The sequence below is a fragment of the Motacilla alba genome, chromosome 1 (assembly GCF_015832195.1).
Source record: "Motacilla alba alba isolate MOTALB_02 chromosome 1, Motacilla_alba_V1.0_pri, whole genome shotgun sequence".
Lineage (NCBI taxonomy): Eukaryota > Metazoa > Chordata > Aves > Passeriformes > Motacillidae > Motacilla > Motacilla alba.
In genome coordinates, this window is record NC_052016.1 from 97,241,906 (window position 1) to 97,269,601 (window position 27,696).

Consider the following 27,696-nt stretch of genomic DNA (forward strand, 5'->3'; position numbering starts at 1 on the left):
GGCACTTGCAAATCATTCTAGAGCATCAAAGAGACAAAACTTGAGGAAACTCACAAGAGCCTACATAAATTAAAAATAATAGGTGTTCAGGATTTGTTTTAGTGAATTTCATTAAAATACAATTTATTTTAAATTAAATATTTTCTAGAAACAATTTTAATGAAAAACAGTTTTCCCACTCCAGTTCCATAAAAAGAGTTAATATAACCCAAGTACAAAAGAAATTATAAGCAATATAACCTAAGTACAAAAAGAAAAAAAAATTACAGTCTTCATTGAAGATCAGAGTTGGGATTTAATTTCAGAAAGGATTTTTTTTTCCGTTGGTTAATATTTTTTTAATTTGTCTAAGACAGGCTTGAGCCATGCATTGTATGGTCATGACTTGTTTTTTTGTATTAAGCTGAACAAAACCAGACTAAAATGTAATTAAAACTTTGTGTGAATTTAGTTTAACATCCATTTTAGCATCCAAACATTTTCTATCATATTTTAATTGCTAGAATTTGTTTTTTTTCTTCCCAGCTGAGATCCTAACTGAGACATCCTCATTGTTTCCAAGGAGGTGTATGACTTCTACCTACTGTTTATATATAAAGTGTATATATATATATATATATATATATATATATATATATATAAAATACCTTTAAATACGTATTAGTGTTTCCTCCATGGCAATATTTCTGTTTAGGTGGTGCCTTGATGCTCACCTGCATCTAAGATATGTCTCAGCTGCCTGCTACTGGGAGGAGATGTTTACTGCACACTCCCAAGGCAAACATTGCACCAAGAGAATCACTAAACAACCCATGAGTCTGGCTGACAAAAATAGTAACATTTCTAACCTTTAATTCTTTGGCCACCTTTATGTGGGTTTCTCAAGTGAGGCCAGACCTGAAAGCAGTCTTATGCACACAATCAATTCATGAGCGCACAATCATAATTTATTGCCCGTGAGGCACATAAATGGCTGGGGCTAACGTGGTGTGATGTGCTCAGCAGTTCGTGAGCAGGCAGACAAAGCTGCTCTGCTAGCCAAGCTGGCCAGGCAGTTGGCAAATACGCAGGAAAGCGCCAGCCCTTGGGTCGTTCTTTGCAGTAGACTGAGCTTTTATGAATTGCCACCTTTTTCCTCTCTGACTTTACATCTTCCCATATTGCAGTTTTCCTCTTGAATCGAGGATGATTTCAGATTTTCTGCTTCACGTTAGTTCTTTTTCCAGTAGCAGTTCTGCACTCCTGTGGGCTTTTTATTTCTACTTTTCAACTTACATGAGCCAATGGCCCATGTTAACTGACTCTCAAGAGCTGTCAGAGAATGCCACAGTTCAGCATGATCTTCCCTTTCTCAAAACTGGGGCAAGGGCATATGTGGGTCCTCTTTGCATGTGTACCCTTATTCTCAGCACTTAGAAGCTCACTGTCCAGCATCATTTGGAGACAGAGAGAGAAAGTGCAAGCATAGGAAAGCTGGTATGACCCTAGCTCTGCAGGTGAGGCTTATAAGAGGCATGAAAAAAAAAAAAAAAAAAAAAAAAAAAAAAAAAAAAAAGAAAAAAAAAAAGGGTGTCTCCCAAAGAACTAGCTGTCCCAGATCTGGGAAAGGCCAATGCGTGTTCAGCTAGGTTTGGAAGGGAGGTGTGGCAAAAGATGGTCCTGACCAGCCTCTCATAGACACACCTTGGCTTGGTGCTTGCCCAGTGATAGGCCCAGGGGTGGCTAAGAAAGGCTGCCAGGGAGGGCAAGGGGAGCACAGAGCTCACCTGCCCTCCCCCTACCTCTGCCCTCTTCCCCTTCTCCATCACTCTTTTCAATTTGTCTTTTTAGATCAGCCCTTTCTTTTCTTCCTCTTTCCCGTTGGTTCAATATGATCCTGTTCCTTCGTGTTTCCCCTCATTCCCTTTTGTCTTCTCACCTCAAATTCACTTCCTAACCCCGCTTCCCTGCCATGACACGACAATCAGTCTCCCTTGAGTCATCCTTACTTCCCCCCAACGTCCCCTATCACTCTGACGTCTTTCCCCCTTCCTCCCCCCAGCTCTGACGGACGCGGTCCTCTCACCCCACTGAACCCTCCTCCTTTATAAAGAGATTTTCCTCTTTTTAATCCACGAGACCCCCGTCGCAGCCTCGGCACTCGGCGCACCGTGGGCACCGCGGGGCAAGAGCCGATCCTTCCTTCGCTCCTTCCCTCCCCCCTCCAGCGGGAAAGCCCCGGGCGGGGACAAAGCCCCCGGCGGCTCGGCCCCGACACCGCCCCGCGGGATGGGCGGCCGTGCCCCGCGGGCTGCGGGGCAGCGCGGCGGCGGAGCGCAGGTGGGCGGCGGGCGGCGGGCGGCTCTCCCGGCCCGACGGCGCGGCACGGCGCGGCGCGGAGCGGCACGGAGCGGAGCGGAGGGCGGGCGGGCGGGCGCTGCTGCCGCGGGCGCGGGCGCGGGGCGGGGGGCGCGGCCGCGCAGGGCGGCTCGGCGGAGCGCGGAGCCCCCGGGAGGTAGGGCTGGCTCGGGCGGCTGGCCCCGCCGCGGAGCCGTCGGGAGCCCGGACGGGTCTCGCCGGCGCGGCTGTGCGGGAGCGAACGCGGAGCGGCGGGGCCGGGATGGGGAGGGGGCTCCGGGAGAGGCTGGGTACGGGGCTGCCGCTGTCTGCGTCGCTCGGGAGTTTTCCCCCGCTGTAGTTCGCGTACTTCAACATTCTGCCTTCCGACAGCTGTTAAGCTTTCCGTTTGCTTCCCGTATTGTGAGAGAACAGATTCATACGCTTCATGCTGGACAATTAAATGTTGCAAAAAAGAAATCGCAGACTTTAAAATACGGGAGATGTTACAAGGGGGACCAGACTCAGCATTTCAATGCAAACACTTAAAAGATGTGTTTTGCTGTTGTAGCTAGTACTTATACGTAGTTCTAGTATTACTTAGAGCAGCTTTGTCTTCAAAATAGAGATTTTTGTAATAGTCCACATGGCTAAGATCTTCTATCTCTTGTACCAAACTAGTCTATGACTGAAAAGTTCCCAGGCATTGAGGACTTGGTGATACCAAAATAATTCAGTGCTCAATAACTGACTTCTAAGGATAGTTTAGCTTTCAGCCACGTCATTCATTCCCTTTTGTGTTCAGAGACTGTAACCACTGGTTGTTGCTGCACAGGCATTTTAATTGGCATGTGACATTAATCTCAATTACATCTGAAATTCTCATTTCATAAATTCACCGGAAGAGTTTCTTTAATAACCATCTGAGGGTTTTTGTACACTGATTCTAAAAAGCAGGCATGCTAAAAGCAGACCTATTATTGCATTCTCTCCAGAGGTCTTAATGAAATAGCGATAAAAGAAACAGTTGGGACTTCAACATGGCTTTCCATGTGGAGGGACTGGTGGCCATAGTTGTCTTCTACCTGGCAATCCTGGCAGTAGGGATATGGGCTGCTTGGAAAACCAAGAACACCGGCAGCGAAGGAGATCGCAGCGAAGCTATTATAGTCGGTGGAAGAGACATTGGTTTGCTAGTTGGTGGATTTACAATGACAGGTATGTAAAAAACCACCTCATTCTTTCCTAGTCAGTGTAAAACTTGTCAGTTCTCCATCTGAATGAATTGCAGTCTGCATGTTGAGTAATGCAAAGTGGGGAAAATATGTATACTTTTTATCCAATTGTTTAATGAGCAGCCAAATGTAGCATCTGTATAAAAACAACAAATATTTGTAAATCTTACAGAAAGACTATATTTTAACTGGTTTTCATATATTTTCATTCCATATTCATCTGTAGATCAGATATGTTTGGGACAAAATTATGGAATTATTATAGATTAATTAGAAAGTCTTGAAATAATTGTTACAGTTTTTTTAACTATCCACATTTCTGTGTTATTGAGATTGTTTAATCTGAGTAAAACAAAGTTTATAGGGAAAAAGACTGGTGGGAAGGGGAGGGTATACACATAAATTAACTTTCTAAAAGAAAATTGACATGACTTCAAACTTGTAACTGTACAGATTTCAGCAAACTTATTTTGTGGATTCTTTTAGCTTCTTTTTCAGCAGTTGGACAAAGTAATGCTTTACTCTCAGTAGCAGTATCAGTAAAAAAAGGCTGGGTGAAGGAAGAGTTCTTCACTGATTTTGTAAACGGTGCTCTCTGACTCCCAGAGCCAGTCAAACCAGCCGTCTTACCTGGGTAAATAAGATATTCACAACACTGTCCAAAATCTCAAAACTTATATTATGGTATTGGAACAAAAATGTTTTATAGGAAGAGTGAATTTGGCCACCATTATATTAAGGCAAATTAATGTTTAGGCTTTTTTTTATTATTTTATTATTAATTTAATCTAAATCCTATTCAGGCAAAGCCCTTTCAATTGTCAAATTGAATTTATCTGACTACATTTATGTTTTGCTGTTTTGCCATGTTCTGCATTCACAATTATCTAATAAGGAAGAGCCAAGTAAAACTTGGGCCAAAAATCTGCGTTCTTTATTTGAGATAAATTCTCATTCTTTTGCAGGGGCGTTTTGCTCATTCAAAGACTGAATGTTTAGATATTGAGTAAAGAATGTTTGTAAAAGTCAATGAAGTTTGAATACAGTCAGATGTTCTACTTTTTGCACTATGCTGTAATTTACTGTATCACACATCCATCAGCTACTGGTGCATAAGGTATGACGAGAGTCTGCTCATAGTGAGAGCTGGTTAGACTGCTTTCTGCTGAATGAAATGTTTTCAAGGGCACTGAAAACAGAATATTTTGCAGAAATATTGGTTGCCACAAAACAGTAAACATTACACCAGGGGAGTCGAGATAAAAAAGCATTTCCCACAGAAGTGGCTATGACTAATGGCTTTGCATATAGAAGATACAGATTCTGGTCTCCTTAATCCTATTTTGCAGGAATATTTTGTGTAACAGCTGAAGCACAGATGAGATCTGAACTGGGATTTCCTATATCTCAGGCAGGTTCTGTGGCCACCACAATTCACACCCGCACACGTTCATCCTGTATTGTGCAAGCTCTAGAGATGGCGCAGTATCTCATCTTTGCAGCAGAATATCAGACTGGTCCCAAAGCCTTTGGGAAGCTAAAACTATCATGGATTTTATACTGTCAAGGCTGACACTCTTTTTCCCCTATGCCTCCTTAAATCTGGCAATTAAAGCTTGATATGGCAACTAACCCGCCTTTCAGTCGTAGTGAACCACGCCTGGTGCATGCAGCGAGATCTGGGCACAAATCTGCTGAGCCAGGGGTTTGTCCGAGTTTTGTCTCAGCGAGGGTGTTTGGGGCACTCAATTTCTAAAGTCATACCAAAACAATTATGAAAGTAAGCTGATGAAAATTGACAATAATTTTTACAGGTTGATAATTTTTACAAAAGGAGCACATATTTCAAGGGCATACTTGCTTTTTAAAAAATGGTCAATGCTGATTTTACACCTCACAAACATGACTATTCACAATACATGATTATTTCAACATCATCTTTATGTTTTCCAGGTCTGATTGTCTAAAAATAAATCAAAAAGCAAAGCCTATCCCGCAACAGGAAAACAAGAATTGTTTTAAACGTCTCCAGAAAGGATATTGTTTTTATGTACATGAAGCACTTTGGGTTATGAGATAAGGCCTTATTCTCTCTTTTTTGCCTGTGACAAACACTACAATGTTCCATGGGTATTGGCTTTGAAAGTGGTAGAAGTTTCTAGGGTTACTTAGTGGAGAGATGACAGCACTTAGTCTATAAATTTGAAATAAAATTCAGAACATAAGCATCAAAGTCAAGATTCCAGAGTAATTATAGCTGATTTTCTAAACAACATTGAAAAATCTTAAAGCAATACCTATGAATAACAGCTGCAGATATTTTTGGATATATGTTATGATCCTGCAGAAGAAAAAGCTGTATCAACCAGGTAGTGAAATGCTGAACACAAAGCCTGTTGAAGGTTGAGTGTGTCTGCAAGTAAGAAAACAGAAAGAGTGAAAAGGTTGAATTGTGGATGGATCACAGCAGCTTATATTAAAATGAAATAACGTTGTACCATAGTAGACACATTTATTCGGTGCATAATTTTTACATAATTATAGATAAAATGTTGCATTAAATATTAGCATTCCTTATTTTTTGTCAATGATTTTTAAATAAGTGGTATCTGCAACGAGATTGAATCTAATTTGATTTTAGTGATTGAGTTTAAACCTCAAAGGAAATAGTTGAGATTACATAACTAAATACTCACAAATATGACCCAAAAGGTAATAATCTATTGATGTAATTTTATCATTTTAGTTGGATAGAGCTACATAACCCTGCCACATGAAAAAAAAAGTACAGAATTCTATTTTATTCTAATCCTTGGATCAGAATTTTCATTTTACAGAACTTGATGAGTTTATTAAATAATTTGAGTGCTCAGACAAGCAATTCTTCCTGAAGAAGTGCCAAAAAATTTGGTTTCCTAGTATATATCACTATATATCAAGAACTCAGAGATCAACTTCTGTGTGTCTCACAGGAACTAGAAGAAAAATTGCCCACCTTACCCTCAGTATTTGTCTGATCATTTTTTACAGTGCACGTTTTAAATGGATGTTGGTATTTGCTACATTTTTTTTGTTCTTCAGACGGCAGGCAAAGAGAAGATTAAAATAGATTACCACATGAATGCTTCCATAGATTATTAAACATTGTATTCTTTTTGGCTGATTTAGGCAAAAACAAAAAGAATTTCACCAAAAATAATGGTATTAGACTAACTTTAAATTGTGGCTTAGCAAATGAGGATCAGAAAATTAATATCTAAGGTTGAAATCCCATCCTATCTTATCTCTTTATTTCATTTCTCATGTATTTACCTCTGTCAGTGTACGTGCTGACTATCCATTCACCCCCTCAGAAAAAGACATATAAACGCCTTCCTAGAGCTCTGTGGTCCTTGATAGGTGTTCCAAGAACAGTCATGTGCTCAGAAAAATTGATTAGCAGCAATTTTTCAAACACCAATCCAGAAATCAAGAAATAAAAATAAGGGCTAAATCCTTCATGCCACTTTACACAGCAATATCTGTCTGCAGGGCAGACAGTGGAGGGTAATGACCCCTACAACATCAAACAGAAGGGAATTGACTTGATCTCCTCCAAAAGAAAATAAGGGAGCTAGGCATGGCATCCAAGCGCCCCTTGGGGAACATCTGACACCTCTGTAGCAATCATTGGCAAATCAGTGTTGGAGCTGGAAACCCCCTTCACCACAGCTGCAGCAGTGTTGGACATCTGTCCTTGACTATGGGATATTATTCCCACCTGTAACCAGGTATATAATTAATGTAGAATCATGCTTAGGCATTTTCTGGGGAAAGAGACAAATAAGCTTCCCTTTCTAAATATTTACTTTTTGATATTGGAAACAGGTGCTTATTCCATAAGATTATGCTGCTTGAGGCACAATAGGCAACACACATCCCAGGTCGTCACGGATTTTTCTGTAGAGTAGTGTCCCTCAGGGGTCCATATTGGGACCAGTACTGTTCAACAGCTTTGTTGGGGCTGTGGACAACAGGATTGAGGGCACTCTCAAGCAAGGTTGCAGATGACACCAAGAGGAGTGCTGTGGTTGATACTCCAGAGGGAAGGGATCCCATACAAAGATACCTGGTCCAGTGAAATAGGCCAAGTGTGAGATCCTCCACCTGGATCAGGGCAAACCCAAACATGGATACAGGGTGGGTGATGAGTGGATTAAGAGCAGCCCTATTGAGAAAAACTTAGAATCACAAAATTGTAGAATCATCAGGATTGGAAGAGACCCTCAAGATCATCAAGTCCAACTGTCAAGCCAGCACTACCACTGTAGCCCTTAAACCACTAGACCACATCACCCAGTGCAAGATCCAGACACCTTGTAAACACCTCCAGGGACGGTAACTCCACCACCTCCCTGGGAAAGATATTCCAATGTCTGACCATCCTAACAATCAAAACTGTTTTTCTAACATCTAATCCAAATGTCACCTGTCTCAGCTTAAGACCATTTTCTCTTGTGCTTTTACTGCAGGCGTGGTAGAAGAGACTGACCCCACATCACTACATCCTCCTATCAGGCAGTTGTAGAAAGCAATGAGGTCCTACTCTTCTCAAGACTAAACATACCCAGCTGCCTCAGTTGTTCCTCATCAGACATCTTTTCTAGACCTTTCACAAGCCTTGTCACCCTTTGCTGGACGCACTTCAGCATCAATGTCCGTTTTAAAGTGAAGGGCCCAGAACTGGGCACAGTACTAGAGGTGCTGAGAACAAGGGGATGATGTCTTTCCTGGTCCTGCTGGCTGCACTATTGCAGATGCAGGCCAGGCTGCCATTGGCCTTCTTGGCCACCTGGGCACATGTTGGCTAATGTTCAGCTGCTGTTGAAGACCACCTCCAGATCCTTTTGTGCTCGACCATTTTCCAGACACTCTGTCCCCAGCCTGTAGCACTTCCTGGGGTTGTTGTGACCAAAGCCTAAGACTCAGCGCTTGGTCTTCTTGAACCTCATGCAGCTGGCCTCAGCCCATCTCTCCAGCCTGTCCATATCTTACACTCCTGCAGATCAACACTCTGACCCAACTTCATGTTATCTGCAAATTTGTTAATGGTAGACTTAATCCCCTCATCCAGACAATCAGTAAAGATTATTAAACAGGACTGGGCCCAACACTGATCTCTGGGACAGGCTGAGAGAATTGAGGTTGTTTAGCCTGGAGAGGAGAAAGATCTGTGCAGACCCGATAGCAGCCTTACAGTACCTAAAGGCAGCTTATAGAAAAGATGGAGATCAGGGCATGTAGTGATAGGATGAGATGCAGAGGTAGGGAATTGGTTTAGATTATATATTGGGAAGAAATTCTTTACTGTGAGGATGGTGATGCACTGGAACAGGTAGCTCAGAGATGTTGTGGTTCCCCATCCCTGGAAGTGTTTAAGGACAGGTTTGACAGGGCTTTGAGCAACCTGTCTAGTGGATGGCATCCCTGCCCATTGCAGGGGGATTAGAAATAGATTTTTAAGGTCCCTTTCAATCCAAACAATTCCATAATTCTAGAACTCAGGTAAACAAAGTACCATACTCTCCTCTATATTAATTTACACTGTAAAGAGTCACAAAATCCCAAATGTTTAACAGCTTTTTATGTAGATTATGTATCCTTGCTCTTCTCATTAAGAAATCAGTCTGAACCCATCTTCCCCATGTGGCTCCATATGGGCATCATTCATCCTTTATCTCTGTAGTACACAATCACTCTTGATAACCAAAACTCTAGTCGTAACAGGTCTCCTTGGGTCACTTCTTTTGTTGCAGCCTTTCTCTGCATTCACACCCCTCATAAAAGTCCATTATACCATTTCCAACAAGAGAATGGTTCATTCCTGTGCTTCAAATTGCTCAAAGGGGGACAATTGTAATTCTCTTGTTGCTGGAGATCTTTGATTCTAAAGCCATAGTGAAATTCAGCAAAATACCCTCTAGTAGTACTTGAGAGATATCACAGTCAAGCGGAAAAGAGTAGTTATTTAGCTCTTAATGAAATTTCTTAAAGAATTTTATTAAATTTTCTTAATTTGTTTTTCTCTCCAATTGTTTGTCTTAAACACAAAATCAAGTTTGCCTGTATGATGGTGGAGGATGGGAAAGTTCTGAGGAATATTTAAGAAAAATACATTTCGAACTATTGTGACTTTTTACACAGAAACCCTAACTACTCTTAGATGAAAAAGTAAAGGCTTCTGACACAAACCAAAACATCATTACAAAAAGACTTGTAATGGTCTGTCTACCCTTGTTCAAACTGCAGACTTGGATTTCTAAAACTTGTTTGTTATACACCAGAGATAATAAAATTTTTTTTTGCATGGAATCTGCCAACAGGAAGAGATGAACTTTATTACTTGATTTGTCATGAATTACTTCTGCAGATTTAATCGCAACACATTTCTGTGTTGGAGTTTTTCTCTCAAATATACTGTTGATCCCAAATTCTCAAATGTGGAAACTTCCCTTAAAGGCAGAGAATCAACTCATTAAGTGTCAGAGGTCACTGTATTAAAAATACTGCTTTTTGGAGAGAGAGATAAAATCAGAAATATTGGAGATAGCAGATATCCTTTATTGAATATGGCTCAGGGAAGAATAAAATAAATGAATTAAAGTTTAGAACTCATATGGTGACAAAAAAAGCACCACAGTTCTATATAGAAATATTTTGAGAACTCAGAGTTTATTAGTATGCTTCATGTAACAACAAAATTTAACAAGGTTTAAAGGGCTTTTTTTTTTCATGAAGGTCCTGGTAAATAATGCGTTCATTAAACTTTTGCCTAATTTAAATGTTCTTCTTCAAGTCCCCCTTATACCTCTCCTTCATTTGTACTAACACAAACAAAACAGTAATGGTAAATAAGTAGTGGGGGACTCAACCCTCACATCTTCACTGACTATATAGACACTTTGACACTTTGATGATTGCCTCATTCCATTTGACTTCTTTTTTCATATGCTTAGGCTGTAAATTCCAATTAGGGCTGCCTTTAGTAAAAGGACACCATGCCTGGCGCTTGTACTATTCATATAATAAAAAATAACCATATCATACATAAGGATTATTTTATTATACAGTGTGTGATCTTTTCTTTCTTTGTGGACATTAAAGACTTTTCCATCTCTTCCTTTTCAGCCACATGGGTTGGAGGAGGTTACATCAATGGGACAGCAGAAGCTGTGTATGTCCCAGACTATGGTCTAGCTTGGGCACAGGCCCCTATTGGATATTCCCTTAGCCTGATTTTAGGTAAGCAAATACTAAAACTAATAGTTCCTCATTTTAAAGAGTTCTGATGTCAGGTTCATTCTTTGAAATAAAAAACTAGGATCTGATAAAAGGTTGCTGAGGTAAACTGGATCCCTTCTTCTGGTACATTTGGCTATTGAAAAAACAAAACAAAACAAAACAAAAAATCTCTGTAAATAGTTTGATATCTCAGGTGTCCCAAATTGCTTGCCTAGACCTATTTGATTATTACAACCATATTCTTCAGGGGAATTGGGGGGGCGGGGGGGGGGGGGGGAAGGCGGGGGGGCATGGTGTGCTTAAATTGCCAATATCAAGTTTTATATATTCAAGTTTTCTTTAATTGCCTTTATGATCTGAAACATGACCCAGGTGCCCAGGTATCAGTACACCTATAAATCTTGGAATTAGAAAAAAATCTTTTTGGCTTAGGAAAGTGCTTATACGTTATAGATCTCCATCAAGAATCTAGGTAACTTTTTTGATTTTGTGTAGGAAGTATGTAGCACATATTTCCTCAGACTAGAAACTATTTCCTTAATACTGAAACATGCAAATGTACAAAACTCTAAATCACATGTCAGAATGCAAATGTAGAATCCTGATATATGCAGGGACAGAGTGTAAAATACAGACAGCATTATAGGTTTTAATGCTAAAATAATGATGCAACTGTTTAAAAAGCATGTTGTCACAGGAAAAAAGATCCTGTGTTTTTCACATTTCCTTAACATGACTGATATACTCACTTTTCTAGTATTACTTGACCTCTCGGTCTATTCCGAGTCTATTCTCAGGGTCCTCCTACCTAATCCGTCCCTTTGTTTTCTTTGGCTGCTTATCCAGATCTTCTCTTACATTTTATTTCTTCCTAACAACTTGTTTTCCTTCCTCTTTCTTTTTTTTCCCCTTGAAAATGCTTTCCAATGGCCTGTCCCAGTTATCCTGACTTCCCAGGCAGAAGCTTCCCCCACTGTAGATGATCCTCCCTGGCATGTGCAGGCCAGCTCCAGTTCTGGCAGTAGTTGCCATCCCTGAGAGCTGCTCTGTGTGCTGTAAGGAAAACAGTGACTGTGGGTGTCTGCCTGGAGATGAGTTGGTGTCATTAGGAGGTCATGAGGGTCACGATCCATCGGTGTCATTAACCAGCTGTTAGGACTGGAGCCACAAGCATCCTCCTGGCTTTCAGCCTCTGCAGAATTGACACAAATTAACAATAGTCCAGAAGAGATGGCCTCTCTGCTTTTTTTCAGCTGTTTATAGATACCCAGACTTGTTTTCCTGAAAATTATGATGGCCACTGCAGAGAAAAGCAGTCTGTATGTGTAGCCATATATCCCTCTGCAGAGCACAGAGAGAAAGAATTTCTCTAGGCATGATCTGTACATGAAGGCTTGAGGGGAGGAATTCTTTATCCTTCTTTTAAAAAATGCATAATCAAGGCTGGGAGAAATATTACTGCTTCAGACAGGAAGTATTTAAGATTGTTTTAATCTCCCTGTTTGTTCTCCATACAATTTATTTTCCTTATTTTTTTCAAGCAATTTAGTTCTAAAAGTTTGACTACCTCCTATTTCCTTTGACAGGTGTTTGAACATCCTAATAGATTATGTTTTTTTCTTCTTCAATTGTCTTTTGCAATGAAGGCATAACAAGTAGAATAGGAAAAAGATCCATTACCAAACCAAAAATCACAAAAAAAAAAAAAAACAAACAAAAAACAACAACAACAAAAAACCAAAAAACTGAAGGGTTCTGCATCTACCTGCCTAAACACAGGATTCACATAATCACTATAAACTGGGATGACAGTGTGTGACCCAGTAGCTTCTGTTCAGAAAACTTGATGAAATGAAGAAATATGAGTTATAAAAGGCAATACACAGAAATTTGGGAAATCTTCTGCACAATACAATGAATAAATGACATATCTTGTCACAAGGAACCTAATTAAGGGTTGCCAAATGCCATACAGTATATCTTATTGGGAACTGACAGGGTTTCTAGTTAGCTATCATACCTTATACAGCAGTTTTGCTGTGGTAGAAATCTGCTTGGTTATAGTCATGTGCAGATCTCAGCTGCACGGGTTTCCATACAAGGGCTCTTTCAGCTTTCCTCAGATAGGTCCTGTTCTTTCCCCAAGACAGAAAGAATTTGAGGAGGGGAGGCCTTTGCACATTTATGTAGATATCCAGCCTATATACCAGCCAGGCAGAGCAGAATAGTGATATATCAAAATTCCTGAACATACATAAGTGAAATAACTGTATGAGAAATATTCATGGAATCTGACACCGGCAGAGCTCAGAAGACCTCTGACATATCCTGCAGGTGTAATAAAGTTTTTTCAAACATACATAATAAATCTGAATTGTCTTGAAAGAATCAGATTTGCTGTGTGTGCACTAAACCACATATGAAATTCTATTTCTGATTCAGGAATCTCAGACAGTTTTGTTTTTAGAGTAGGACTGTGTGAATCTTCATGCTGGATTCTGGTCTCAGAATCAACAGGATTAGGTAGAAAAGCCATTCTCTCAGGCTAATCCAAAATTAGACAAAACTCTGACAGCATCCATAATGGGAGATTACATAAACTGAGCCAGAAAAAAAAAAGAAAAAGCCTTTTTTTTTTTTAATTGTCAGACTATATATACTAATGGAGTGTGTGTGTGTTTAAGTAATTCTGTAGACACATGTAAGAGTTTCCAGAGGATATTTTAACTGTACTTCTTACTTACAAGAAAACAAACAAATAGTTAGGTGACATTTTTGTACCCTTTACTGACCATGAATGCTTTATCCCTTAATGGTAATGCATTTCTAAACTGCAGCTGGTGTCTTATGTGGCCTTTTCTTTGTAGGTGGCCTTTTTTTTGCAAAACCCATGCGATCCAAAGGCTATGTGACAATGCTGGACCCCTTTCAGCAGCTTTATGGAAAAAGGATGGGAGGACTATTGTTTATTCCAGCTTTAATGGGAGAAATGTTTTGGGCTGCTGCCATCTTCTCTGCCTTAGGTAAGGAATAAGCAGTATAAATATTAATTTGTTACAGGTAGAAATTATCAAGAATATCAGAAATGCATTAAAATTCTGGCCCCAAATGGTAACTATTTAAGGCAAGTGATTCAGACTGTGACATTTCTATGACCCGTGCTAACTAGAAAATAAATCCGGCAAAAAATAAATCCTTTTTATTCTTTTGATAAGGGAAAGACATGCAAAGTATCTATTTATTTTCATGTACCTTTAAGTTGTCCCTCTTCAAAGAGCATGAAAGGATTTAGGAATAAATTTCTGTTAATAGTGAGGGTGGCATAAGTGATTGCAAGGGCCCCTTTTGTGTCAAATCTGGCCCTTTTTTTTTTACATCTCTGGGATGAGAGAAGCCAGTCAAAATTTCCTTTAATGATATGTAACAGCATTTCCAGTGCATCTAAACAAAATAATCCTTTGCATATCGGAGATCTCCTTATACAGACCATCCCATAACACAAATAATAGAAGTAAACCAGACACTGATCAGCAAATAGAAGAATTCTTCAGTTCTAAATGGCTTTCTTCTTGACAAAATGAAGAAAGTACTCAAGAAAGGATTTGGAGAATTAGTGAAACTATGACTCAATAGAAAATCACTCAACTACTCATCCAGTCCTGAAAAAAATCAGCTTCCAGGGTTTTTAATTATATTTCAGGCCTGAATTTAGCAACCTCCTTAAGAATAGAGAAAGCCCTTGAGTTGAAGCACCAGTAATTGACTTTTACCAGCTAATCATACTAATAATGCACATGCATGTGGTAATGCCTTCTAGCATAAGCTATTTTAAACAAAAATAAACTTTGAAGGTACTCTCCAACTGCGCTCTGATGAACTGCAAAGCAATGGGGAGCTTGTTTACCACAATTTCATCACAAAATCCTTAAAAGACTAAGAAAAAACTGCATGCTGTGGTGATAGGGGTTGAATAACTTGAAGAACACTCAGAGTATTTGCAATATTTTTGATTAAGGACAAGCCATTCTCTTTTATTTCAACACAAGTGGTGTGAATACCTTTCTAGATTTATATAACAGCCAACAGTTAAAGACCGTCAGTGATTATAAAGGTCATTGAAGATTTTGATTTTAACTATTCTGTGAGTAATTTAGCTCCTTTCTCACACCTATCCTCACTGATGAATGTTTAATCCCAGTATTCTTCACTACTTTCTCTTCATCAGTACTCCTTGCTTGGCAGGGTTGTAGATGGGAAACAGTGGTCTTAAAGCTGTGGAAGAGGTCTGAGCTTGTAATTCTTAAGCACATGAACTTTGAAGGCTCATTGTGCAGCAAAAGCCACATCTATCAGCTCCCAGAAGCTCTTATATATCACACATCATGTTGTCTTCTAAGGCCAAAACTCTTCCAAATATGTGCTCCACAATATCCATCTACAACAACTGCGAGCACTAAAAGTAGTTGCAAGATGTTTCATTGAAATCATCCTAATTAAAAGGAGAGGAATTTTTTAAACACGGTGTTAAAGCATTGCAATGGCTTGAAATAGCTGATACATCTAAGGGAAATGTATTACCATCCTGATAGCTGCTGGAGGGGCAGTGCAGGAGGACACAAGCTATTCAGGAGGTTTCTTCAGTGCACTGGCAGCAACTTCTTGACACAAATGATCAGGGAGCTGTTGTAGGGAGGTGCTCTGTTGAACCTGTTACTTAGACACAAGGAGGAGCAAGTCAGGGGTATAAAGATTTGGCAGCAATATTCAGGGGATGGGGGAGCTCATGGTCCTGAGAGGGGGGAACAAGGCAAGTATCACAACTGCAACCATAGACTTCAGAGGAGTAGAGCTGGGCTTCTCCAACATTCTGCTGGGAAGAATCCCATGGGAGATTGTCCTGGAGTCCAGAAGACCTGGTTGATATTCAGGGATCACCTCATCCATGCTCAAGAATAGTTCATCCTAAGAAAAGGGAAAATATGGACTACTGTTGAATGGGATGGGGCACCCAGTGGTAAAAGATGTGGAAAAGACTGATGTATTCAGTGCTTTTTCTGCTTAATTCTTTGCTGGCAAGATCAGTTTTTAGGAATCCCAGGACCCTGAGAAGCCTGGGAAAGTCCAGTGCAAGGAAGACTTGCTGGAAGAGAACCAAGTGAGGAAATTTTAAAATACTCATGACAGACACAGTTTCATGGGACCTCAGGGGATGCATCCTGCAAGTGCTGTGGCAGCTGGCTGGTAGCATTGCAGGAACATTCTCAGTATCCTTCTCAACACTGTGGCAATCAGGGATGGGCACAGCTGGTTTTCACAAACAGAACAAGAGAGTGTAGTCCTTACAGATGTTGAGCAACCTAAGAAAGTGCTGTTGGGGCACTTCTCCATTTCCTAAGAACTTGCAAAATGACAGATACTAAATTTAGACTAACAGGAGCATCTCTTTTCCTATTTCCTTCAAAGGTGCAGAAAGGGTGTGCAGAATATAGAGGGGGGGAATTATTAGTGCTGTCACTAAGTGTCAGACCAGAATCGAAATATACAACTTAATGAAGCTGGGGTTCTCATCAGACATGCTGTGATACAGACACTAACACACAGTGCTTTGGTTTTCCCCTTAGGTGCGACTATAAGTGTGATCATTGACATCAATGTCAATATTTCAGTCATTATTTCTGCCCTGATTGCCACTATGTACACACTTGTGGGTGGGGTTTATTCTGTGGCCTACACCGACGTAGTTCAGCTCTTCTGCATCTTCCTGGGACTGGTAAGTTTGGCTTTTTTTGCCCTATCTTGTCAAGGATTTTGTCCTGCGCAGCTAGAAGGGCCGAGTGTGTCCTGGGCTGTATCAGGCACAGCATTGCTATCCAGTCAGACTCACGAGTGCTTAAAAGAGTCTGCATTTGCATCGATGTACAGCCCGTACTTTGGAAATAGTGCTGTCCAAGAGGTCTGATTCTGTGGCTTTTTTTCCAGACCATCTGGCAGTCCCACCACTCTTACAATTTTCCTCTGAGTATACATCTAACTCAGAACAGGACTGGTGCTGACTCCCTCCCTGTCAGTCTATAGGACTGTGACTCGGGCACTGGAAGGAGGCCTCAGACATAGGAAGCTGTTGGTAAAGAAATTCTGTCACTGGACCTGCAAAATTGATACTCTACTGCTTCTCTTTTCTGTGGTGTCACCTACACAGCTTAGTTAACCTCCTGTGAACTTAGTTAACCTTCTTGGTTTTTCTCTCATTTCCCTCCACCACCCTTGGAGACGGTAAGATAGGAAGTCTCACCAGATGTCTTGGCTGTTTTAGTGTGGATGTGTGAATATCCTTCATCAGCTATCAATGATATGCTAGTGGGTAGCCTTTTATTTTCTGCTGTTCTTTAAGCCCCATATTGAAAAACATCAGTGTGACACTGATCACAAGGGTGCAATCAAGGAAGCTGCTGGCTTTGTTTGCCAGTGGCAGTAACAGACAGCCATAGGTGTGCAGAGAACTCTGATATGCTAAAATAAATGGAGTGGCTCAAGATGAAGGAATCAAAGCACACCTTGGAGGCCTGGTGTTCTTTCTCTGCTTTCAACAGAGTTCTTGTGCAGCTCTAGGGAAATTGCTTCAGCAAGTGCTTACACAGGTGGTCACTAACCAGCTCTCTGAGTGCGCTTACTCTGTGGCATCTTACTGTGAGGACTATGGCCTTTAAGTGATTTAATGGAAATGGTGCTAAATAGCCTGAAAAAGCAAATCCAAGTTCCAGCTGGTCACTTCAAATGAAAAGTTATTCCAGACTTTCTTCCCTCATATCTTTGTTCTTCATCTGAACAGTAGGGAAAATACTGTCTCTTTCCCTAACATAAATGTTAATATTTGTGAAACATTAAGTTTCTACAGATGGCATGCATTACAGAAATTCCCAAAACTGGAGCTAAATCGAAGTACAGAAATTGTCTTCCAGTGTGATCTACTTATGAACCACTAGAGAGCCTGATCCCACAGGAATAACATAAAAATTAGCATGAACCTGATGGGAGGGTGGAAAGCAAATGAAGGTTGTACAGAAGTTTTCTAAATTATTAGATCTATAGCTTTATAGTGTTTTGTTTAATCCAGGTTGGGCTCTTTATGTAATTTCCCATTTGAAATAAACAGCAATAATGTAATGCTGAAGAACCCATATTCATGAACTCAAGAGTGTCATCAGTGAGGCTGAAGAGTCAGTATCTAAACAGTCATACTCTAGGGAGGCAGGTTTAGATCAGATGGGACCCTCTCACAGCAGATGTCACGGCAGAGGAGAGCACAGATTCAGTTATCCCAGCTTCTCCTCCAGACTCTGGAGCAGTTTTTACTCCCACTGTCACAGAGCTTTGCTGCTCCTTCCTGTAATGTCTGGTGGCCCAGGAAAGAGTGTAAACAATATATGAAGAGGTTAGGTAAAATGGAACCAAGTTGTACAAATGTGTCTTTGCTTCTACTTTTGCAGTTTCCATTTATTAATTCTTTGCTCACACTCTCGAGGACACGTGAGCTATCCACTACCAAGTCCTCTGGATTTCAGAAATGTTCCAGCTGCACATAATCTGACTTTTTGCAAATCATCTTGATAATCTGATATTCAAGAATAAGCAAGAATAAGAAAACTAGAAGAGTGTTAATATTAAAATTTCACAGATTTAGAATATCTTCTGTAGACCTGAGCACATTGTTTCTCTTTGGTTACAGTGGATCAGTGTCCCCTTTGCCATGTCCCATCCTGCAGTAACAGACATTGGGCTCACGGCTGTGCACCACGTGTACCAAGCACCTTGGCTTGGATCTATCAACTCACTCGACATTTACACATGGTTGGACAATTTCTTTTTACTGGTAAGTGGAGATTTGTATGAAGGAGTGAAGCATTTAAGCACTTATACCATGTTACTGTGACAGCTGAAAATGATGGAGTCTAGTTAAGAGTTTCTATCACACTGAAAACTTTTACCCTCTTGACTCCTGCTTGATATTTCTGCACATTTGAATGATTTCAGTGACATATCAGCCAGCATTGCCAGGAATGCAATTTAAATATCATCAGGCTGAAAGAGCTGACATGTTAAAATTAAATAAAAGTGTGCAGCTAATGCTTAACTGATGTAATTGTTGGCAGAGGAATTCAAATATTGCAGAAGGCAATAAATACATTATACAAATGATTAAATATGCCTTAGGTACAGGGGGAGAAAAAGCTGTGCAGAGATGGATGGCAGGATGGATAAATTCATACATGCACACATGCCAGAATGAACCATGGTCTTTCATTATTTAATGCCTGTATTACACATGGGATCAGTGGTTATTAAGTACTCTCCATTAGAGGATCTAGAAACACATGCTAACATTTTCCATTCTCAGTGTCCCTATGCAGATTTACACTGGTTTTATTATCATGTTTTATTTTGGGATTACATCTTCTGGCTTTTTTTCAAATCCTCACAGCCAAAAATCTTCAGGATTTTTTAATAATAGGTCTATTAAAACTTGTTATTTTATTCAGCGTTCTCTCAGAGACCTAAAGTATGACATTAGCTCAAGTGGCTTTATTCTCTCCTGTAAGCCTGAATGTTTCGTTTCTGCTGCTGACCAAAGGAAAGTTCTGATATTGCCAAATTATGACACACTTTCTTTCCATCTTGTCTGTTTCATTATAGCTCAAGAAATTTACACGTTCTTGGAAAGCTTTGATAAATGAACATTATTATCAAAGTGGCAAAGAAAAACAGTCATAAATAGCAAGTTAAAACCAGACTTGTCTGTGAAACATGAATTTAGTCCCTATGTGTGCGTGAAGCTATATGAAACACCTGTATACACACTTTCTGGTCCAAATGCCTCCTGCCTCATTTAGTGTATAGAACTAGGTTATGAAATTTGCTTGGCTTTTTTTCCTTGCTGTTTGGAGACAGATGCTTGGTTACTTAGTGAAGACTATTCAAATCCTGCTCTCAAGACAGAATTGTTAGCACTTGAATTTTCAACCTTTGGTAATACTCTTTTGTGAAGTATTTTGCAGAAATAATTTTAAGTCCAATCTGGATCTTCAGCTACGTATCCAAATAAAAGAGAAGGGTTTTCACCATAAATCAAAACTTTTCCTTTTTTTTTTTGCCTATGTCTTCTACCAATTTCTATTGGTATTATATTTGCTTAAGGCAGTGGGAGAATAATTTTTCAGGTGCCTGAGTTCAGTGTATACAGAATGTCTCACCTTCTTTAAATGACTACACACATTTACAAAGGCAGATAAAATCTTGCTCTGATATCATGTCAGAGTCTGATCTAATTCTAGCGGAGGAGGAGTATTGGAGGGCAAATTCTTCAAATATGAAATATGAAAATATTCCTTTCCATAAAGTTTTATCAAGGCAAAAGACTTGGGGACTACAGAGACTGTGAAAGTGCTAAGTTTATGCTAATTGTATAAAAAAATAACTTGTCTAAAAGAATGGGATTTAAGTGGACTTACCCAGGTTTGACATTGCTTGTGAGAATGAAAGTTGCAGTTGTTATTGTCTGGCTGATATTCAGTAAATAAATTAAAAAGTATCAATACAGCTTTCAGCTTTCAAGTGATCCTTGTGCATGTTCTCTATATGGTGATAGTAAAACCATTCAGCTACCCCCCAGTCACAGCATGCTGTTGTGTTTGCAGACATTAGGAGGAATTCCATGGCAAGCATATTTCCAGAGAGTTCTTTCCTCATCTTCTGCCACATACGCTCAAGTTCTGTCATTCCTGGCTGCTTTTGGCTGTCTTGTGATGGCTATTCCTGCAGTGCTGATTGGTGCAATTGGAGCATCTACAGGTAAATGATTAAAAATCAGTAGTACAATAAATGTAAAATGAATAGTGCAACAAGTGTGTGAAAATAAATCTTGTGTTAGATAAAGGTGACATACAGGTTAGATAACCAGGTGGCATCATTTTTCAACTCGTGACTGCTTCAACAGAAGACTACACAGAAAAATAATGTTGTAGACTATTTCTCCCAATTGCTCCTAGCACAGTGGATGAAATGAAATAATTTTGTACATTGTAGATATCTACAGACACAATACTTCTATTCAATGTTTGTGTTAGATTCTGGTACTTTTGTTTGGTTGTTACAGCAGTAATGGGGAATGGCTGAGGGAGCTGTGGTTATTTAGCCTGGAGAAAAAGAGACTGAGGGAAGACATTTGGCTCTCTACAACTACCTGAAAGGAGGTTGTAGCAAGGTACATCTCCCACATAACAAGCAACAGGATGAGGAAATGGCCTCAAGTTGCAGCAGGGGAAGTTTAGAATGGATATTAGGAAAAACGTGTTCACCAAAAGGTTTGTCAAGCACTGGAACAGGCTGCCCAGGGAAGCGGTGGATTCTTCATCCTTGGAGCCATTTAAAATATGTGTAGATGTGGCTCTTGGGGATGTGGTTTATTGATGGGCTTGGCAGTGCTGGGCTAATGGTTCAACTCAATGATCGTAAAGGTGTTTTTCAACCTAAATGATTCTTTGATTTATCAGAAATTTCTTACCTTGACCAATATATCCTTGCCAAGGTTTTTTTTTGTCATAGTGAAAGTGAACCCCATCACAGTGACTGTGTAGCAAAACTGCTAAAAATATTCTGTTAGAAATGTTTACATTACTTGGGGCCCTGTTTGTAATCCAAAAGAGTAGTTAAACACATCACCAAAAAAAAAAAAAAGGATCCCAGACCTATTTTATTGAATAAAACTACATTTATGACCAATTTAAAGTTTCTTTTAGAGACAAGGAAAAATGCTAAGCAGAATTAACTCTGCCTAACAGAAACTGGTAAGACACTGCCTCTCTAAAACGCCCTCGGTCTGGCCCTGGTCAGTTTGTTCTTGAGTGTGCATGAAAATGTGGTAATATGAATAGCTTGCTACACATGAAGTCAAGAGGTGCTGTGGCTGCTGATGTTACTGATAACATACTGGTGTCCATATTGCAGCTTGGAACCAGACTGAATACGGTGTCCCTGACCCCAAGAGCAAAAAAGAAGCAGATATGATTTTACCTATCGTACTACAGTACCTTTGCCCAGTCTACATCTCATTCTTTGGCCTCGGTGCTGTATCTGCTGCTGTGATGTCCTCAGCTGACTCCTCAATTTTATCAGCAAGTTCTATGTTTGCTCGGAACATTTACCAGCTTGCCTTTCGGCAAAATGTGAGACAATGTTTTTGTTTTTATTTTAGAGAAAATTTTAGGTGAGACCTTCCCTAGGTGATACATAATTTCATAATGAAACACCTTTTTCACCTCTGCCTATAACTAGAAAAAAAGAATTTAATTGCTAACAGTATGTTGAGCAAACTGAAAATCATAAAAAATAATTATGGTTGTGACTGATGACAAAAGTGAAAAAGCTGGCTTGGGGAGGGCAGCTGTCAAGACTTCTCATGGAACCTCAATTTATTCAAATAGCTAATTAATGTTGCTACAAGTGTAAGTTCCACTTAAGTTCTTCACAAAATGAGACATTTTTCTAATCTTTCATTTATTGGGAAATCACTTGGCAAAAGAATGGTCTAATGAGTTGGAGTTTTTCTTGGGAAACAGAGAAGAAATTCTGATGCTTACAGGTTTTTTCTAGTTGAGCCATATTGTGATTCTATTTAAAAGTTATTTCTTACACTGCTGTTTTTTTCTCTTTTGACTCATCATCAAGCTCTTTGCTATGTTCAAAGGAGGCTTTGGGAATGGAAACGATAACCCCTAGGGTTTTTTCTCTGAGGTTGAAATTGAGATTGAGATATTAGTTTGTAATTATTATTGAATGAATCATGCAAAGCTTTCTTTTACAATTCAGTATTTTATATTGACTGTATGGAAGTGTAGGCATACATGTATAGACATGAAAAAACCACCTAACACTGCCCTTTTTTTGCAGGCTTCAGACAGGGAAATTGTGTGGGTCATAAGAATCACTGTTCTTCTGTTTGGAGCATCAGCAACAGCAATGGCACTGCTGGCTTCATCAGTGTACGGCCTCTGGTACCTCAGCTCTGACCTCATTTATATCATCATATTCCCCCAGCTCCTGTGTGTGTTATTTATTAAAGGAACCAACACCTACGGTGCCATTGCAGGATACCTGTTTGGCCTTGTCCTCAGAATAACCGGAGGAGAGCCGTACCTCTACCTTCAGCCCTTGATCTTCTACCCTGGCTGGTATCAAGATGAGAACAACCTCTACATCCAGCGATTCCCATTTAAAACACTGGCTATGCTCACCTCCTTCTTTACTAATGTCATGGTCTCCTACTTAGCCAAATACTTATTTGAAAGTGGGACTTTGCCACCAAAGCTGGACTTTCTTGATGCTGTTGTTGCCAGATACAGTAGAGAACACATGGACAAAGCGACTCTTGTAAAAAGTGACAATATTGTATTAAATGAACTTGCGCCTGTGAATCCACGACACAGTCTAACTTTGAGCTCAACTTTCACAAACAAGGAAGCCTTCAACTACGTTGATTCAAGTCCAGAACTGTCCAACGCTGAAGATAATTAAAAAATCTTATAGCCACAAGCAAAACAATGAGAAGCAGGATATTCTACAAAGAATACTAAGAATCATTTTATCAGAAGAAAAGCAAGACTTGGGAATAAAATGCCGCTGCACATTCTTTGTTTCTATAAGTAGGAGCATCCCATGGGAGGAACTCTTTTCTGCTATTATCTAATATGTTGGATTAGATCACAGAGTGCTTACTAAAGTATACACCCAAACCCATTCCTTCCATCCAGAGCTATATAATGTACCATAAAAATATTTAAAATTCAAAATATATGTAGAAGAAAATGTGCAACAGTTTTAAGCTAGGATATCATATGAAGAGATTATAATACAGTAAGTCTGAAATATTATCACTCAGCATTTTATTGGCATTAAGTGCAAATATATTGCCACAGCTATAAGTGATTTATTACTAAAGAGCTAGTTGCTTGAGCAAAGAGAGATGGATAAATTCCCTGGGGTTTTGGCCTGGTAATTTTTATCCTCATAAAGAAATTTAAATAATACAATCTAGTACTTTATTATTTGTACGAGACAGCAAAATGCACAAATAGTAATAAATTCCTTATAGGAGTGCTAAACATGATATATTAATTTTTAAAAGTTAAAATTAAATCACCACTTTAAAATTATGTTATAGCTGATGTAAGGCAACCTTAAGCAAAATATGTTAATATGGGTGTTCTCTTTCTTTTTCTGTGGTTAGTGACTTTCACCAAAATTCTTAGAGCAATAACTGGAGTTGAAATTCAGCTTGTGAAAAATGGATCTTATAGAAAAACTCAAACTAAATAGAATTTTTCGGTGTTGGTGAAGAAGACTTATCTTGACTTATCATCAAAATGAACACAAGCAAAGCAGTCTGGCACCAAGCAACTTCACCAATGGAATAAATATTGAAAAGTAAAGAGAATCAAGAAGGCTTGAAAAGAGAGATGAGAAGGTTTTCCTTGCAGAAAATTCCCAATTTTCACTTACTAAAAAAAGCTATTCTTAAAGATGCCAAAAAGTCTTTTGGCTTGGTCATGCTGGAGTTACTCTGGAAAGTCCAGATTTTCCATAGAAAATAACATTTCCTCAAAAATTTCTCAAAGAAACAGGCTTGCTGTACAGCTTTCCACATCTCTAAATGTTTGCCTCTGAAAGCAGCTTGGAGAGGAACTGAAAGGAATGCTGAACCCACAAACACAGTGAGAGGCACAGTGGTGTCTTCCACTAAGTGCCGGACTCCTCCATTGACCCCTGTCCTCCTGGCCGTCTCAGTGAGCCTGCAGAGCAGCAGCAGTGGCCAGGTGCAGAAAAGACGTGGCTCACAAATGGCAATGCTGGCCAGAAGCAGCAAAGTGGGGAGATGAGGCCTCTGCTGACTTTGCCCGGGCCAGCGGGAACGCGCAGTGCTGTTTCCACTTGCCCACGGCCAAGATGATTGTGTCTGTCCCCATTGGTATGTGCCTTTCTCAGCGCGAGCTCTAGTAGCTACATTTCTCTACAATTAAGAGTTATGCTCCAATAATTCTTTTTAAAATCTGTGTATGACGCAAAATGTTCGGTTGAAATCCAAATATCCTCCTGTTGCTGGTCACCAGTGAAATTTCTTTTTTTAAAACTCACAGCATGAGGAGTTAATAATGGAGGATAGGAGATGTAAGAATAGGTTTTGCTGCTAAAGGAAGAAGCCATCAATTTGTGCATTCAGTGTTGACCTAAGCTTTCACAAGGTTGAATCCTTAGATATGTTTTGCTCCTTTTGTGGAGTCTTAACAGCATACATATATATTTAACATGTAGAGAAAATTCATTTCAGAGATGTTGATTTTTTTTTTCTCCTTACACTGCTTTTAAAAATAACATTGCAACTCATTTCTGAATATGCACTGTGACCTGCAGTACTACTGTGCTTACCAATATGGAGTGTGCTCTGGGTGGAGGGAATCAAAACCAGGATATGCAGTAAAAACTCAGAAGAGCCAAAGTAGCAAAGAAATGAAAAATTCCTGTGAGATGGGTTAATAGGCCACCAGTGAAATTCAGGGTGCTGAGTATCACAAACCAAACACGAGCCCAGCAGTCTTAATTCCCCCATGAACCACTGCAGGGAGATAAGGAAATAGACCTTATAGAGGAAAGAGGGGAAGAACAGAGGCACTGCTGAATTATTCTCCATTTTCAGCCCAAATCCACTAGTCTGAATCCCTTCTTATGGGAAAATATCAAGTCACAGTTTTACCTACTTACATAGCCAATGCCTTATGCTGCTGTTCCAAATTAAGTTAGAGGATCCCATTTTAGTCACTTGTAGGCCTTCCTAAAATCTTTTCTCTTACCTCAGTTTTGTCCAGGAAATGCTAGAATTTCACTATGAGATGCTGCATATTGACCAGATGCTTTGAATACAGCAACATTTCGATATTATTTATTTCAAAATGCCCAGCTATGGGAAAAAAAGAAAAGAGAAGGGGATTGAGCTGGAATAATTTAAGAAATTTTGATTTAAAAATAAAAATATTTTTCTTTTGTATTCCATTGTTGCCATAAAAATATAAATGGCTTTAAAATGCTTGAAAAAAAGATAGGTGAAAAAAAAAAAAGTGTTAGCCCAAGAAATTTCAAACCAGATGCTTTCAGCATTATCAGAATATTTTGCACTTTCTATCCTATAGAAGTTTTTTTAATTGCTGTGATTTTTTGCAGTACTCCTGCTTAGATGGACTACAAAAGCCCAACCAAACAGCCCCGTGCAAAGTCTGTTTACAGGTTTATTGCCTTAGCTCAGCTGTCCTACCAAGAAATTTGTACAGAGATGTTCATGTAACCAAAGGCCATATCTGTGATTGATAGCTGTGGGGGAAAAAAACAAAACAAAAACAAAAACACAAAACCAAAACAAACAAAAAACAAAACAAACAAACAAAAACTATGTTACTTCCACAAGCAAAATGCCAACAGGACAGGATTCTTTAGGCAGGTTTTATTTTCAGAGGAATTATAAGTCTTTCTCCCCTTTTGCAATTTGTGTACAGTAGTACTGTGCAGTAAATTGGATTTATAATCAGTGAAGCAAACAGCTCATTTTCAGACACTGAGGTTATTATTTCTGAGCCTACAATTTAAAGATAAAATATTCATGACACAATCATATATTTTACTTTCATAGTCTTAACACTTGTGAATAACATTTATTTGACAGGGGTTTTTTCCCTCCTTTGCATGAGATGTGTTCATAAAATCAAGGTTGATAACATAGCTGACGTGTCAAAAAAGTTATTTCATCTCTACTTGTCCAATTGGGATGGTATACATATTATAAACAAACCATACTTTTGTGAACCTGAACTGAATGTAAACATTAAGTGGATCAAATAAAGTCAGATTTAGTCTTTTATTTTCATATAGTACAAGAATTTAGGAGTTCAAATAGAAATATCATAGGAAAAAACTGTTATTAATTTTTTCTTCTGCCCTTCAAGTGTATTGGTCAAGTTCCATGTGCAGTTAGTAAGTCATTGTAAGTCTGCTATTAATCAGGGCAGTATTTGTGGATGTAGTTTAAAAAAAAGTATATTTTTGTCTGTGTCAGAAATGCTATATTAAGACTATACTTAACAAAGCAGATAGGAGCATAATATAGATATATATGTTTTAACTTCATTTGTATTGTATTCAATAGCGTCCATGCATTTCAGGAAAACACTGTCTGGTTTTGGGTCTGTTTTGTCCATCTATTAAAAATAAAGACATTTATTTTATTATCACTCAGCATCACCTGAGCTTCTGTCTCCCAAGCACAGCCCCACAGAGATGAGGTAGTCCTGGCAAAATGGGATCTGGTCCACACTCTGGCCATCAGCGTGGTAGCAATGGCTACAGCCCTACCCCAAAACCTGGCTGCAATGTTGGAAATAGAGTTCTCATTTCAGTAATCTCTGCCTTGTTCTCACAGTCACAAAGAAGAGAAATCCCTCAGCTCCAGGATAATCTACATCCAGTGGGATTCCCTCCTGCAGACCCTTTGCCAAGGACCTTTTATTTGGGCGTGCCACACTGGGACAGAGGCTGTGAGTTTGATAAGGAGCACAAAATGCACTATGAGTCAGGAACTCCCACACCTAGGGGCTGCAGCTGCGATCCACTTTTCTGGGAACCCACTGGAGAATTGGTCTGATAGCTTTTCCCTTCATAGAGGGACATGAAGTCATCCTGGGCATTGAATATGTTATAAATATAATTGTCTAGAAATACAAAAAATTAGTGGATTCAAAACTAAGTCTGTGCTGTTATACTCCTATTAAGA

The 27,696-nt window shown here is 39.4% G+C and overlaps 1 protein-coding gene across 2 annotated transcripts; it reads left to right on the forward strand.

Annotated features, from left to right (window-relative positions):
• The first annotated feature begins 1,730 nt into the window (after positions 1-1,730).
• Positions 1,731-27,139, forward strand: SLC5A7 (solute carrier family 5 member 7). Of its 2 annotated transcripts, XR_005258987.1 has the most exons (10): positions 1,731-2,319; positions 3,312-3,534; positions 10,719-10,832; positions 13,700-13,855; positions 16,454-16,602; positions 18,559-18,702; positions 20,525-20,678; positions 21,834-22,051; positions 22,776-23,738; positions 24,112-27,139. XR_005258987.1 is itself a non-coding variant. In XM_038154331.1 (9 exons), the coding sequence occupies exons 2-9, from the start codon at positions 3,357-3,359 to the stop codon at positions 23,397-23,399; spliced, it is 1,737 nt and encodes a 578-aa protein (XP_038010259.1). In that variant the 5' UTR covers positions 1,731-2,319; positions 3,312-3,356; the 3' UTR covers positions 23,400-27,139. The 2 variants fall into 2 exon arrangements, 1 of the variants encoding a protein (XP_038010259.1); XM_038154331.1 differs by having other exon boundaries at positions 22,776-27,139.
• Positions 27,140-27,696: the final 557 nt, after the last annotated feature.

Bases quoted from the DNA above. Each gene is read 5' to 3' on its own strand.
- SLC5A7 (XM_038154331.1), top strand. From the start codon at position 3,357: ATGGCTTTCCATGTGGAGGGACTGGTGGCCATAGTTGTCTTCTACCTG. The intron at 18,703-20,524 runs GTAAGTGGAGAT...TTGTGTTTGCAG, and splicing joins TGGACAATTTCTTTTTACTG to ACATTAGGAGGAATTCCATG. The intron at 22,052-22,775 runs GTGAGACAATGT...CTTTTTTTGCAG, and splicing joins AGCTTGCCTTTCGGCAAAAT to GCTTCAGACAGGGAAATTGT.